The sequence below is a fragment of the Microplitis demolitor genome, chromosome 8 (genome assembly GCF_026212275.2).
Source record: "Microplitis demolitor isolate Queensland-Clemson2020A chromosome 8, iyMicDemo2.1a, whole genome shotgun sequence".
NCBI classification, from domain to species: domain Eukaryota; kingdom Metazoa; phylum Arthropoda; class Insecta; order Hymenoptera; family Braconidae; genus Microplitis; species Microplitis demolitor.
This window is the reverse complement of record NC_068552.1, coordinates 15,858,927-15,874,513: the sequence shown is the minus strand read 5'-3', so window position 1 is coordinate 15,874,513 and position 15,587 is coordinate 15,858,927. Positions and strand designations below refer to the sequence as shown.

General features: G+C 28.9%; 2 protein-coding genes across 20 annotated transcripts in view; one reads left to right on the top strand and one right to left on the bottom strand.

Annotated features, from left to right (window-relative positions):
- Nucleotides 1-8,349, top strand: part of LOC103573115 (serine-rich adhesin for platelets) — a 111,174-nt gene extending 102,825 nt beyond the window's left edge. The window contains exons 5-11 of the mRNA XM_008552012.3: nucleotides 45-362; nucleotides 1,207-1,267; nucleotides 1,410-4,594; nucleotides 4,667-4,789; nucleotides 5,139-5,305; nucleotides 5,394-5,605; nucleotides 5,876-8,349. Of these exons, the coding sequence (XP_008550234.2) occupies nucleotides 45-362; nucleotides 1,207-1,267; nucleotides 1,410-4,594; nucleotides 4,667-4,789; nucleotides 5,139-5,305; nucleotides 5,394-5,605; nucleotides 5,876-6,294 (4,485 nt within the window). The 3' untranslated portion in view covers nucleotides 6,295-8,349. The remainder of the gene's footprint in view (nucleotides 1-44; nucleotides 363-1,206; nucleotides 1,268-1,409; nucleotides 4,595-4,666; nucleotides 4,790-5,138; nucleotides 5,306-5,393; nucleotides 5,606-5,875) is intronic.
- Nucleotides 8,350-12,864: 4,515 nt separating this feature from the next.
- Nucleotides 12,865-15,587, bottom strand: part of LOC103573120 (disks large 1 tumor suppressor protein) — a 216,960-nt gene continuing 214,237 nt past the window's right edge. For 7 of the 19 annotated variants that reach the window (XM_008552021.3, XM_008552022.3, XM_008552024.3 and 4 more), the window contains one exon: nucleotides 12,866-15,573. In XM_008552021.3, the coding sequence (XP_008550243.1) occupies nucleotides 15,464-15,573 (110 nt within the window). In that variant the 3' untranslated portion in view covers nucleotides 12,866-15,463. Of the gene's footprint in view, nucleotides 15,574-15,587 lie in introns of all 19 variants that reach the window. The other 12 variants (XM_008552029.3, XM_008552030.3, XM_008552031.3 and 9 more) reach the window with 3 other exon arrangements.

Below are 15,587 nucleotides of genomic sequence, written 5' to 3'. Positions count from 1 at the left end.
TAAATAAATAAATGGATAAGAAAATTTGTTATTTATTATTGTAGGTTGTGGCACCGGTTGAACCCAAAACAAACATAGGCAGACATAATCTATCGCCGTTTACAGCGGCAAGTTTACTCGAGCGTAATAGCAATACACCGCCGCATTATAAGTTCCATGTGCCAAGGGCAGTAGACTCAATCACTCAAGAAACTCCCCGCAGCTTGTACGCTTCGAGAGTTAATTCATCGGCTACTTTACCCGCGGGTAAAGAGGCACTTTTGGGTCCCAGAGAACTTGAAAATCAAATTCACCGTGATAAGGACGATAGCCTTGCAGCTATACTTGCTGCTAAAATTCGCACCAAAGCTGAATTAAAGCAGGTATATTAATTTATACTCCATTTAATAATCGACAGATTAAATTTATTATAGTTTGAAAAATCGGGGGTGAATACGGATTTTATTTCAATCCAAATTCACTCCCTCTTGGAGTTTCGGAGTTAAAAAAAATCACTTCGTACGCAGCGTAAATAGGGATTTTTTTATAGGCGGAGTGAATTCGCGACGCGGATTTTATTTCAATTCGTATTCACTACGGCCCAGAGTTTTCATACTTAAATAAATTTATATTTAATACAAACAGTTGTTAATTAGAAACAATTATTTCATTAAATAATTCATTCAGATATTAATAATTAAAATTTTTTAAATCTTTTAATAACTCGCTAAAATATAATTTCATATATATAATACATAGTGACATAATTTTTATGGGAATATTTTATATTTCGGTACAGTATAAAATGTTATCTCGTGGTATGGTTGATGTAAGTCATACGACAGTTTGTCACTCAGTGGAATTATATTTGTTCAAGTTTTATTATCAGCTGTTTATAATTTTTAAAAATCATTTCGCGTGAATATATGGAACGAAGCTCGTAATTATTTCCGTACTCAATATAAATGTCAAAATATCAAAGACCGAAGCTCACTATGTATTAGTATTTTTTTTTATAATTAATATTTTACGAAATTCCCCTTCAGAGTGTAATTCACTCTGAGGGATTTAAATAAATAAATGAAAAATCATCCTCTCCGCGTTCACTCCGCAAGTTTTTTACAGTACACTCAAACACAAAAAAAAAAGTAAAATAAAAAAATCCTTATTTATACACGTGTTAATTTAAAATAAGTATATTATTATTATTATTATTTTTTTGTGTAGGTTGGAACTGGTCAGTTTGCATCAAAACCGGTGTTACTATCTCAAGATACAACACCTAATGGTGAGCATCAATAACACATGTTTATTCTCATGTTATAATTAAATATCTGATCATACAATCAAGATTATATTATTATTTATTATATTAACAACTAAATATATACATATGTATATTGATAATAAAGTAAAAACAATAATTACAGATTACGAACGTGTGGCATCGACATCAACGCCTCAATCGGTTGCATCGTCAGCAGGTAGTCCGCCAAAATTAACGTGTGAAAAAACGGCATGTTTACCATCACGACGTCGTCTTTTTTCGCGATCAGACGACGATAATATGCCCGTAGCTGCAACAATACCCGCAGCACAAGCCGCCGCGACACCAGCACCAATTAAAGCAACAGCATCCGCGGCAACGGTCGCATCACGTGCCAGTGGGTTCCGTAGCTCGAGTGAAACTTCGGTATTTGATTTTCGAGAAAGCGATTCGGAAGGTGAAATGCCGGTACTTGAGCGTCAAACACTCGAGGAAATGCGTCGCGATCGTAAGCAATTGTCTAAAGTACAGCCTCCGGTTTCACTTGACGATGCGATGTGTATTGGCATGACCTCATCTGACGATCTTGTTAAAATAGAGTTAAAGGAAAACGATAATGTAAGTGAGATGGATCCATTTTGGTCAGCAACCTGTGATAAATTTATTGAACAATTACGTAGTGGTGGCAGTACTGATACAACTGTTGTTAAAAAACGCGGTAGAAAAAGAAAAATTGGCGATACTTCTACTACAACTAATAACTCAGCCAGCAAAACTACAATAAATAGTAATATTATTACTGGTACTAGTAAAACTATTGGTGATCGTAAAGAGGAAAATAAAGTTCCGACTACTGTTACGTCAACAGTGGCTGTAATAAAACCTGAGGACATCAAGAAAGAGATTAATGACGATGAAACGACAGCTACTACTACTAATACTAATACTACTACTACTACTACTACTACTACTACTACGACTATGACTAGTACTAGTAGTAGTACTATTACTACATCTACGACGGCGACGACGACGACGGTATCGACAACGATGACGACGACGACGACGACGGCTAAGGCTACAAAGAATAGTACAGTGAAAAACGAAAACAACGATGTAGAAACGAAAAATAAAATTAATGCTGAGTCAGTAAAGGCAGTTGCTGGTAAAATCGATAGTTTGGATACGGTTACAAAATCAAGATCAGAGGTTAAAATTAAAAAAGATAAAAAAGATAAAAAAGAAAGTCCATCTAAAACAGGAGCAGCAGGAGTAGCAATAACAAAGGTTGTGAATGAAAGAGATTGTAATAATACGGATGATGATGAGTCTGTCGAGCTGCCGATCGTAAAACGTAAGTCACGAAAAAAGGCGTCTAATAAAAAAGAGGATAGTGATTGTGATGAAGAAATAGTTACGAAAAAACGTCAAGTAAGGAGGGGTAGTAGGATTAAATTAGAATCATCGAGCGCGAGTGAGTCGTCGAGTGACGAAGGCGGAGAAGGGGAAGGAGAAGAAGTGGAAGCAGAAGCAGAAGCTGATGAAGAAGAGGAGGAGGAGGATGATGATGATGATGATGAAGAGGAAGAAGAGGATGAAGAAGAGGAGGAGGAAGAGAGTGACGCAAGTACGGAGTTTGGCCGTGGATCTACTGTAGCACAGAGACTACGACCTCGTAAACGTGCTGGTAAAGGTTCTGCCGGTGGTGCTTCTGCTTCAGTTCCTGACGGTATGAAATTACGTCCACGTGAGACTAAAATAAAGGAGGAGAAACCACAGAAAGCAACTAAAAATAATGTATCCCATAAATCTAAACCGAAACCATTGTTTGGTGATGGAAGCGATTTTCGTCCTGGATGGGAGGAAGAAGTGTTTATTTATAAAAAATCACTGCGCATGCCAGCACGTTTGATAAGCGTATCAAAACCCTCACGTTTTCATCGTTTATCAACGTCGTTACCTGATTTAGATCCCGATTCACCGGCACTGTCTGCTCTGTCAATGGACAGCGCAGATGTTTGCTTACTACGTAAACGTACAACAATACAAGCAGCGACCGCCGCAGACAGTGATGTCGATTCAAATTATAGCTTTAGTATCAGCGGTTTAGGTCTAGGTCTTGGTGGCGGTAGCAAAGTTGTTGATGATGAGGAAGCCACATCATCAACAACAGTATCGTGTCCGCCTAAAACAACAACGACAATGACAACAACCCGGCAAACAAGGTCTGAATCAAATTCAATAATTGATTTATTGGCGCGTAAAGTCGGTGGAAATGGTAAGAAAGACGGTAGAAAAAAATGTAAAGATAAGTTTGAAAAAAGCTTGAGCAGTAGTAAAATATTGCCCAAGGGTAGTAATGAACCAGAATTGTTGGCAACTCCTAGCTTTACTCCGCTTATAACTGGTGCAACAGCTAATGATAATAATTCAACCGGTAATTCTAAAGTTAAAGGAAATAATGGTAAAACACCGACTAAAAATAATAGTAGTAAATTGTTGAAACAAATTGACGCGACAAATGAATCATCCTCATCATCTTCATACTTGTTGGGTTACTTTCGTAAAGAGACTGTCAATAATTTTCGCGACACGTTTAAAAATAATTATGCACTGCCGAATGAATTTTCAACTTTTATTTTAAAGAGTCGCACTCGTACTGAAACTAGAGTTATGAAAAAACAGGCAACTATCAGAGAAGTATTTGGCGAAGATCGTCCGGCATCTGCACCGCCTATGCAAAATCATGCTGGCGATACCTCGCAGGACGACGACTCACAAACAGATGAAATTAAAGAAAGTACTCTTGATAATTGTAATAGTAACAGTAGTAGTAATAAAAGTAAATTATTTAAGCAAAAGGTTGTTAATAGATTACGTAATGCTGGAATATTGAGGAGTAATAAAGCTGTTATTAATTCAAAACGTCATTTACTGACGGTACAGAGACGTAAGGTTCTGATGAACAAATCAATCGATGATGACGATGACGAAGATGATAACGTTAATGTAAATAAGAGTAAGAATAGTAAATTAACGAAGAATAATAGTAACAGTGGTGGTGCTGAAGGCGGTATTAAAATAAAGAAAGAAATTAAGAAAGAAGAGGATGAGGAAGTCGATGTTGCGCCGGCTGATGATGACGAGGAAGATGACGAACAGGATGAAGATGAAACGGAGGATATTCAAGAGCCTGATAATGATAATAATGACAGCACTGAGATATTGGGTAAAAAGAAACTTAAATTACGCACTGGACGACGGAAATTCCGTTCTGGCTTTGACTACATTCGTAAAAAGAAAAAACCGATAAAGAAAGATGAAACTGCTACCAAAGAACGTAAAAAAGTGAGTAAATTTGCTCAACTTTTAATATCTCAGTTTAAATAAAAAATAATTAATGACGTTTTACTATTTTAGCCGGCAATATCAAGACCGAATGCTGAGTGTGTCGCGGATATTCAAAACGAAATTAGGACATGGGTTATCAAGAAAGGAGTTGGAGAAACTATTCTACATCGTGCTGCTCGACTGGGTTATACTGTAAGTTTATAATTGTTCATTTATTTAATTTTAAAAGTTGTAATTGATAGTTTAAAAATAAATTTTATCATGATAAAATTATTTTATGAGTATAAATGTAGCAGATATACGACAATTATTTAATTACATATAAAAAAATTAAATAATTTAAATAATAAAATTTAAAAAAATGCATCTATTAAATTTTTAATTGTCCAAATATGTATTTTTTTATAAACATTTTAATTTATTATTTCGAAGTTTTAAAAATTAGTAGTTTTCCGCTAACTTTACTATCATAATTATTTTTTTGTTATTTAATAAAGTTAATTTTGAATTTAAATAAATAATTTATTGTTTTTTGTTGTAGGATGTTGCCGCTTATTGTTTAGAAAAATTGAGTAGTGCACCTAGTCCGAAAGATAATGCAGGATACACGCCACTCCACGAAGCATGTTCCCGCGGCCACTTGGAAATTGCAAAATTATTATTAGCATATGGAGCTAATGTCAGTGAGAGTGCTAATGGCGGAATAAGGTAGCTATTTATTTATATGAAAAAATAAATAAATAAATTATTAAATAAATAAATGTATAATGAATGAATTAAATGAATTGTTAATTAGGCCTCTTCACGAAGCCGCCGAAAATGGTGCTACAGAATTAGTAAGGCTACTATTATCGTATGGTGCTGATCCATTATTGGCAACTTATGCCGGACAAACACCGTTAATGTTGGCCGACGCAGACGCTCATGCTATTCTCGAACAACATTTGGACGATGTTCAAGGCCGTTCAACCGTACCTTGGAGTTTTGGCGGCCCTTCAACCATATTCGGTTAGTTAATTACAATATTTATTTAAATTAAATTATACTGTAAAATAATTGCGGAGTGAACGCGGATTAAATCTGAAGTGAATGCGGACCGGATGACTGTTTATTTATTTAATGCTAGGAGTAAAATTTACTCCGAAGGGGAGTTTATTTAAATATTAAAACTCTGAATCAAATCCGAATAAAGAAAATCCGTAATCACTCTGAATTCAGTCTCGATTGTTTAAAATGTATTTCATTTTTATTATTAATTTATTAATTATTTGTTAATAGATCCCGAAGAGACTGGTTATAATCCATTGGAAGATCCTCCAATAGATTCAGCTGAATCCGAAATCGATGAAATAGAAATGGAAGTTAGTGACGTTAATTTACCAGTTCTGTTTACAATAGCAAATGATCCTGACAAATGGGTACTACTGCAAGATCTAATGGCCGCATCGAAATTAAAAAGTCGCGATGCATTATTGCGTCAAATAAATCCAAAAGCAACTGGACCACCGGCAATAGCTCATCGCAGTGTTATGAGAGAATTTAAATTGACTGATTTTCTCGAACAATCACGCTGTTGTCATTTATTAAATTCCGGTGAGCGCATCAATGTTCGCGGTTCTAAAGTAACCCTCATTAAGTACAACGACAAAGTTAAATCACTGTTGAATGTCGAACGGGTTGTTATTAACTTGAGGTGACAAGAGGATAATCTGAAGAGTTGTATTAGTAATAATATTAAAAATAATAGTAATAATAATAGTAATAGCTGTAGTAATACGTCCGCAACTCTTCAGATACCGTCAACATCAATTACCAATAATGAAAACAATAATAAAAAAACAAATGAGATTAAATCTCCTTCCAAAGTGATGACAAAACGTGAACGTTTACGAAAAAAATAAAATATTAATTGAAGTTTATGCTTTAGTTCTTTTTTTTTTTTTGCTTTTTTTTTTTACTAATTAATTTATTTATTTACTCAGTTACACGTGATAAATTTATCTGAATCTTTAAAAATAAAATGAAAAAAAATTTATAGTTATTAAAAATAATTTTTTTATTTCTATTGATTTTTTTTTTGTTTATATTAATGACTGATAGTGCAAATGGTGCATAAAAAAAGTAATAAAGGTGCAATTTTGATTCAGACGTTAATTGAGTAATTGATTAATTAGTAAATAAAAAATAAAATAAAGCAGCGACCTGTGACATTATATTAGAATATTTATTGAATAATAAAAATATGTAATTTTAATTAATTGATAAATATTATAATAGAAAATAATATAAATATAAATTTATAAATATAATGCCTCGGCAGCTGAATAATTATAATTTAACGCTTTTTTATTAGATATATGAACTGCCGCTACGACAATATAGAGAAACTTGAGTCGTTATAAAAATATATAAAAGTTAAGTTATAAATAGACATAACGTGATTTATCTTTTAAATGAATATAAATATTAATAATTATTAACAAATAGTGACGTAAATGGGGCAATGTTAGTAAATAATAATAAAAAGTTACTTAATACTTGAAATCACGTGGAGTAAAAAACTTTTTGTTAACGTCTCACGTAAGCCAATAATTATTTTATCAATGAGATATACTATTATGATAAATAAAATGTTACCAATAATTATTATTACTATTATTTGTAATTAGTTTTCGTGAATACGGTTTATATTAGTTGTGTATTGCAAATGTATATAATTTTTTTTCTTTTTTTTTTTTTGGTGCAACGAGGCATTTAACAGTTGGCAAGTGCAATTTGACAATTATTAAAAATGAAATAATAATAATATGTAATTAATTTATCACCAACTATAAGTTTTTTTCTGTTTACAATACTCTTTTATAATTAAATTTCGTTAGTTTATTCATTTTTTAATTGTTAATGTAGTTTAATTACCGTTTATTTTAACTAATTATTGTCATGTGTTATTTTTAATTATTAATAATTATTGATTGTTTATTTAGATCGTGCAATAGCGTATTAAATTGCTTGTATTAAAAAAAAATTGATTAAGTGTTAATAAATTTATTGATGCTCGTATAATTAAAGTTTTTAAATAATTAATTTGCATTATTTGCTGCGTTATCGTTGAAATCGACTTTATCAGATTTATTGATAGTTAAATTCTTTTTTAAATCGATTAAATTAAATTTTTATTACGTACTTATCGATTTTTTTTTGCAATGAAATTTATGTTTAAGAATCCGTTTTTTTTTGTAAATTAATATAATAGAGAAAAATGTTAAGTTCTGAGTAATTGTATGAGTGATTTTAAAGCTTATAAAAGTTGTCGTAAAACCGTAAAATTTTTCAGACAAAAATAAATAAATTAAAATTTTCAATCGTTATAATCAGTCTCAGGGAAATATTTATGTAAAAAAATAAAATAAAAAAAAAATGAATGAATTATAATTGTAATAAACCGATAGTTTATACATTGATAAACACTTAAAGATAATTATTAACAACGCATATGAACGACGAAAAAAAATAATTAAATGTCAACGTGGGTTTATTGTGCATGTATTTTTTTTGTGAAATTAATTTAATTGTATAGTTAATTATAATTATAATTATCTTCCGATATTAATAAAAATAGAAATAAGTAGATAACAATGCAGTACATTATGAGATTGTTATTATTTAATTGTGAATTTATTAGCTTTCTGTAAATATCAAAATATTTTGCGATTAATTAAAGAAATAAAAATAATAAACATAAATTAAAAATAGAATAAAAATAAAACGTTCCATTTAAAATAATAATAAAAATTGATAAAGTTTAAATAAATTTACAAATTATAATAATATGTGTATGTACTGTATGTATTTTTAATTGTAATTATTAATTTTACGCGTTAATATTAATCAGCTATTGTAGAATTTATTATAATTAATTTATATAATAATAATAATTTTAAATTTTAGTTATATGTGATGCACTGAACAAAATTTGCAGAGTTGCTATTATACTGTAAATATTATTACTATAAATAATAAATAATAAATACAAATATTATGATTAAATAAAATATATTGACTATCACGCGATTAATAATTCGCTTTTTTAATGTACTGTAAAGTATCATAGATATTGATGTAAATTTTTTCTTAGAAATTAATTGATAATTTAATTTCCTGAACTTTATAGAACAGTCAGATAATTATAATTATAAATAAATAAACAATAATTATAATAACTATACAAAAAAAAATAAATAATAAATAAACTTCTAAATGTGTTAATGCTACTGCTTCAAATAAATATAAAAAATACAATACAAAGGTATTATATATTACAAAAAAAAAAAAATATAACTAAATGAAAAGTAAAAATAGAAACACAAATATATATACATATATATATATATATTTTATTTCATGAATTTTGTTCAGAAAAAATAAATAAAGTAAATTAATAATAAATGTATTGATGCAAAGAAACAAATACAAAGTAGAGATTTTCTGTGATTTGTAAAAAAAGGAAAAAATTAAAAACAAAATACAATTAAAGATTCTGTTTTATTCGATTATTAATTTGGATTTGGAAGATAAATTAGTGATTAATTCCATGATCCCGCTTTCTTTAATTTTAATAATGCAAATTCCTTTGATTTTATATAATTCTGGGTCATTTTTTCGAAATAATTAGAGGGAAGCTTGTAATTGAAATAGTTTAGATATTATTATTTTGTATGATCTAATATTGAATACTTCAATTCGCGAGTACAACTAGAAAATTCGACGTTTTATATACCTTACTATAGTTGGACGAAATTGCCCTAGTCTAGCTGATTCTCTACTGATTTAACGACCTAGTTAGCACGTTTCTAATTTTGGTAAATTTGTACCAAGCATTTAAGAAGAGTAAATTGTTATTAAAGAAATTGATTTTCTAACAAAAACTGATCAAGTTAGATTTCTCATTTCAGATTCATGAGAAAAGTTATAAAATAAAATCAAGTGGCAATGAACGTGATCTGCTTTATCCGATGTATTTGCATCGAACAAATATTATATGATAACAAGCATGCTTAAATAAAAAGTAAATGCATTTATTGACTCACCACGCCAAGAAAAGCTTTGAATGATCATTCACTTGACTGAAACAAAAATATCAAAATTTATGAATTAAACTCTTTCCCCATCGATTAATTTTATCGATAAGTATGGTTGCTTGGTTTAATGATTACCTTGGCGGACGATAGCTCAGCAAATACAGCAGCACTAGGATCAGGAAGCTGACAGCATATCTGGAAGTACTCGATCATCTCCAGCAATATCACCACTCACTTCACTACACACTTAATTTACTCAAAACTACCACTTATTACCACAATTACACTACTCACTTCACTACACTTTTTATTTACTCACCACTATCACTAGACAACACAATTTAAATATTTAAATGCTAGACAGACTCGACCATCACCAAAACTATCACCACTCACTTCACTACACTTTTAATTTACTCACTACTATCACTGAACAATACAATTAAAACAATTAAATATTAAATAGGATCGATTATCACCATCAAAGTCCTAACTCACTTCACTGCACTTTTTATTTACTCACTACTTTTACTAAATAACACTTTTTAAAAATCACACCCACAGAAATAAATTAAATTACTGAAATATAATTTTTTTTTAATTACTCGTAAAACTTTTTTAAACTTTTGCCGCCAACGAAATAACCCAAGCCTCCATCGTCATCTAGATAAATCATTTTACCCATTTATTTGCTAAAATCTACTGCGATAATGGCTACTCAAATTATTTATATCAGTATGAAGTAAAAATAAAGCTAAAATAATTTTTAATCATCGCGAGTTCATGATTTATAATTTAGCACAGGATTCTACAGCTTGAACATACTGACGAACACCAAAATGTACTATCAGCATTATTATTATTTTTAATGTTATATTTTATATAAATTTTTGTTTTTAAATCAACGATATATTTTATTTAAACGGCTGAATTCAAAATAATTAATAAATATTAATTAAAAAAAGTATAAATTACCTAAGAGCTGGAGCTATTTCGACTGAGACAAAGGCTGCAGGCGCAGAGTCAGTAGTAACGGCTTGCTGACGCGCTGAGATGCGCAGTGAGTGATTGGGTGAAAATGCGCGTCAGCTATTGGTCGCTTACCAGCCCGCTTGTGTTTTAATTCAAACTGTTCGAGAAGATGCGCGCAGCGCCACTTCAGAACCAATGGCTTAAAGCTGTTGAGTTGATACAAGTCGCTAGCAAATAACCCAAGCAGGACGACGCTCCGGCAAGTACTCGGTAATAATTTACGTTTTTTAATAGTTAATAATTATCAATAAATGCTAAATTGTTATTCATATGATTAAAGTCACGTCTATAAATATAAATTTATATAAATTATCATAAATCGAGGTTTTAAATTGTCAATAAAATAATTCCGTTCATTGTCACTCGTTACTTAGCCAGAGTCATTGTTCTTTGAGTCGAATCAGTACAAATTCAGCTAATTTGTACTTTTAATAATTTAAATCTACTTTTTTTAGCTCGATTATCGATAGTAAAATATTTTTTTTTTTTTTTTTTTTTTTTTTTTTTTTTTGTAAAAGTAACAATTAATATAAAATGTGTTGTAAGTGATAATTAGTAGTGTGCAAATCACGTTTAAATCGAATCGTTACAATCGATTCGAAATTTAAATCGATTAATTTGAATTTTTGAATTATTTGTAATTTTTTAAATCACTCGACTGGAATCGAGAAAATTCCGATTAGCTTTCAAAGATTTAATTTCTATTAAATGGAGAGATTAGTTTTTAAAATAACCAAAAATGATTTTTTTACACTCGTGTTTGAGCTTTATTTAAATAAAAAAAAAAAAATATGCACGTGTAGAATCGTGTATTTAATTATAAATTATGAACTCGCGATGATTAAATATTACTTTAGCTTTATTTTTACTTCATACTGATATAAATAATTTGAGTAGCCATTATCGCAGTAGATTTCAGCAAATAAATGGGTAAAATGATTTATCTAGATGACGATGGAGACTTGGGTTATTTTGTTGGCGGCAAAAGTTTGAAAAAGTTTTACAAGTGATTAAAAAAAATTATATTTCAGTAGTTTAATTTATTTCTGTGGGTGTGATTTTTAAAAAGTGTTATTTAGTAAAAGTAGTGAGTAAATAAAAAGTGCAGTGAAGTGAGTTAGGACTTTGATGGTGATAATCGATCCTATTTAATATTTAATTGTTTTAATTGTATTGTTCAGTGATAGTAGTGAGTAAATTAAAAGTGTAGTGAAGTGAGTGGTGATAGTTTTGGTGATGGTCGAGTCTGTCTAGCATTTAAATATTTAAATTGTGTTGTCTAGTGATAGTGGTGAGTAAATAAAAAGTGTAGTGAAGTGAGTAGTGTAATTGTGGTAATTAGTGGTAGTTTTGAGTAAATTAAGTGTGTAGTGAAGTGAGTGGTGATATTGCTGGAGATGATCGAGTACTTCCAGATATGCTGTCAGCTTCCTGATCCTGGTGCTGCTGTATTTGCTGAGCTATCGTCCGCCAAGGTAATCATTAAACCAAGCAACCATACTTATCGATAGAATTAATCGATGGGGAAAGAGTTTAATTTATAAATTTTGATTTTTTTGTTTCAGTCAAGTGAATGATCATTCAAAGCTTTTCTTGGCGTGGTGAGTCAATAAATGCATTTACTTTTTATTTAAGCATGCTTGTTATCAAATAATATTTGTTCGATGCAAATACATCGGATAAAGCTGATCACGTTCATTGCCACTTGATTTTATTTTATAACTTTTCTCATAATTCCGAAATGAGAAATTTAATTTGATCAGTTTTTGTTAGAAAATCAATTTCTTTAATAACAATTTACTCTTCTTGAATGTTTGGTACAAATTTACCAAAATTAGAAACGTGCTAACCAGGTCATTAAATCAGTAGCAAATTAGCAAGCCTAGGATACTTACAAAAAATTTTAATAGTAAGTGAATCTAGATGTGCTAGTTCATTTCTGAACTTCTGTACAGAAATGGTCCATACGATAAAAATTTCCTTCATTTTTTTTTTATTTTTCACCAATACTTTAAACAAATGTTGAGAAATCAATATAATCGTCAAGTAGGAAAAACGTCGGTTAATTTTTTTCAAATCTTTCATTAGAATCATCAGTCGGAAGTATGACAGCTTAAGTTAGGATTTAAATAAAAATAATAGTCGTGTTTTAAAATTGGTAAAACTTTTATTAACTATTTAAAAACGATGAAACAAGGTGAACATGAGATTGATAATTCAATAAGTCGTCATTATTATTATCAGTAAATAGACTATAGAGATGTATAATAATAAGTGTCCGTAATTATTATTATTTTTATCTTATATATATGTTCCTTTACATTGAGACAGATGTCTTAAGTCAACTGTAATTAAATTACGACATCTAATATAATAATTATCATAATGATGAATCAATTAATAAATTAATTAATAATTAATAATAGTCAGGCACAACCTGTGGATTTCGGCGGTGCACTTCTTATTACATATATTTATCTAATCCCCAACAAAAATCCACGGCAGTTATTCTCACAAAAAAAAAATTATAAATCAATTCGTTACAATGCACGGTAATTAACGCCGAAGATTTCAAAATTTCATTAATTTTTTTTAGTTATCATTACATTTTACAAAAATTTAACTTGTGATAGTTACATTAAAGTTAAATTAATTAGAGATTATTGAGATTTTTATTTTATTCTTTATTACAAATATTAACGTGTCAATGTTTCAGTAATTATTTAATAATAATAATATAATAATAATTATAATATTAATGATAATGATCAGTGAATTTACTGTGTAGACCCTCAGGCCAAACTAAATCATGCATTTACATATTTTTCTCTTTTTAAAAATTATATTACAATAATAATATTGATATTAATAATTAAATTGATAAACAATTGTCATAATATCATGCCTATTACACATAAACTAACATCTCTCATTTACTTTCTTAAATAATAAAAACACGTAACATAAAATAAGTACAGTCCATTTAAAAAAAAAATTAAAATCAAAACGCGTTTCTTAAAAATTCATTATTGTTATATTTTCATATAATTATCTCGCGTTTATTGAATACAGAACTCCATTTGCGAAGGCAACTAACAGTCAAATCACGAGAATATTAATGCTAATAATAATTATTATGAAAAAAAAAAAAAATTTTAATTATTGAATTAATAATAAAATATTCCGTGATGTGACGTCAAGTGTCGCGAAGACGTTAAACGTACGCGACTCAACAATTCGAATTTAAAATGTTAATAATAAAGACTTAATTAGATCATAAGTTATACATATACATAATAATAATAATAATTAATTAATAATATTTTTATATATTTATATCTCTTGCGTATAGAGTTCGCGATGTGAAATATTATTTAAATTTAATTATTTATAAATACTGCCTACAATAATTAACATTCAAAACCTCTTATACTTTCTTCATCCGTTTTTTTTCACTCCGAAATATATCAGGCATTATTATATATATATTTTTCATTTATTTATTTATGTAATAATATAATAATAAATATTTACAATTATTATTCCGTACTACTATTTTATATAACAAATTAGTAGTAGCATTTTAAATTACAATATTTAATTATTTATGTCGTTAATTAATTAATTATTATTATATTATTATTATTTTCTATATAATGTTGCACGTAACCCATTACTGGTTTATTTTTATCATCTAGCTGTACAAAACATTATATATCGTCTATCCTAAATAACTAACGATTTGTCTTGTGAGGTCGGATAGATCGTAAAGTTGCGCGCTTGACTTTGCAATACTATATAACTTTTTATATATTTATTTTTTTAGTCAATCAGTTTATTATTATCCGTTAGATGGTACGATTTATTATCTCACAGTCACAATTATCATTTTTTTTTCTTCATCTCTATTCCATTCCACGTTAATAATTAATTAATTATCTCTAAACATCTCGCTCGAAGCACACGATTTAGCGCCAATTTATAAACAAATACGTCGATCAATACATAAACATAAACAATAAATTAATGTTGATTAAAATTAATTTACAAATTAAGTACAGATGAATAATTTAATATTTTAAAAAAATGTGGCGCGTTTTAAATTTATTTTAATTTGTCAGTGTATTAAAATTATTTTTAATAATTATTTAAATAACTTTAGATTTTTTTTGTTTCAATAAAAATTAACTTGGTAAAATAATTTTAACTATTACTAACGAATATCAATTTGATTCCGTTATTTTTAATTAATATTTTTTTTATTAATTATTATTTTTTAAATTAGTAATTATCAACTATAACTTGCGTGATCATAAAATACCGATCTCATCAGTTCTAAACTACGTAAGAACTGAAAAACTTTTTTTTTATTATATTATATATTTTGTTGTTGTTATTTTTTAATAACAATTAATACCGTTTTGATAATCATAATAAAATAAAATATAAAATCAATTATTATATTTTTTATTATGTCATTAGCGAGACGTTTAATATTTTTTTTTTGTTCATTTCGACGCGTCTCGGATAAATTTATGCTACTTGAATAATATATAGGCGTATTAGTCAAGCTGCATTAATTTAATTTTTATTATTATTTTTGTTGTTGTTCTTGTTGTTGATGTTCTTCTTCTTCTTCTTCTTCTTATTATTATTATTATTATTATTATTATTATTATTATTATTATTATTATTCGGTACGCCTTGGCGGTAAGGTCCATGAATTTGGACCTTGAGACGCATTGGGGGCAGGACGTCACAGTTGCTGATCCCGAGATGGTACCCAAATAGTCGGTCCTGATTGCTCGGCAATAACTTCCTTTACTTTTACGTAAATGTCCTCGGGTGTATCTCCTTGCACAACCGCTGAAAAATGATTT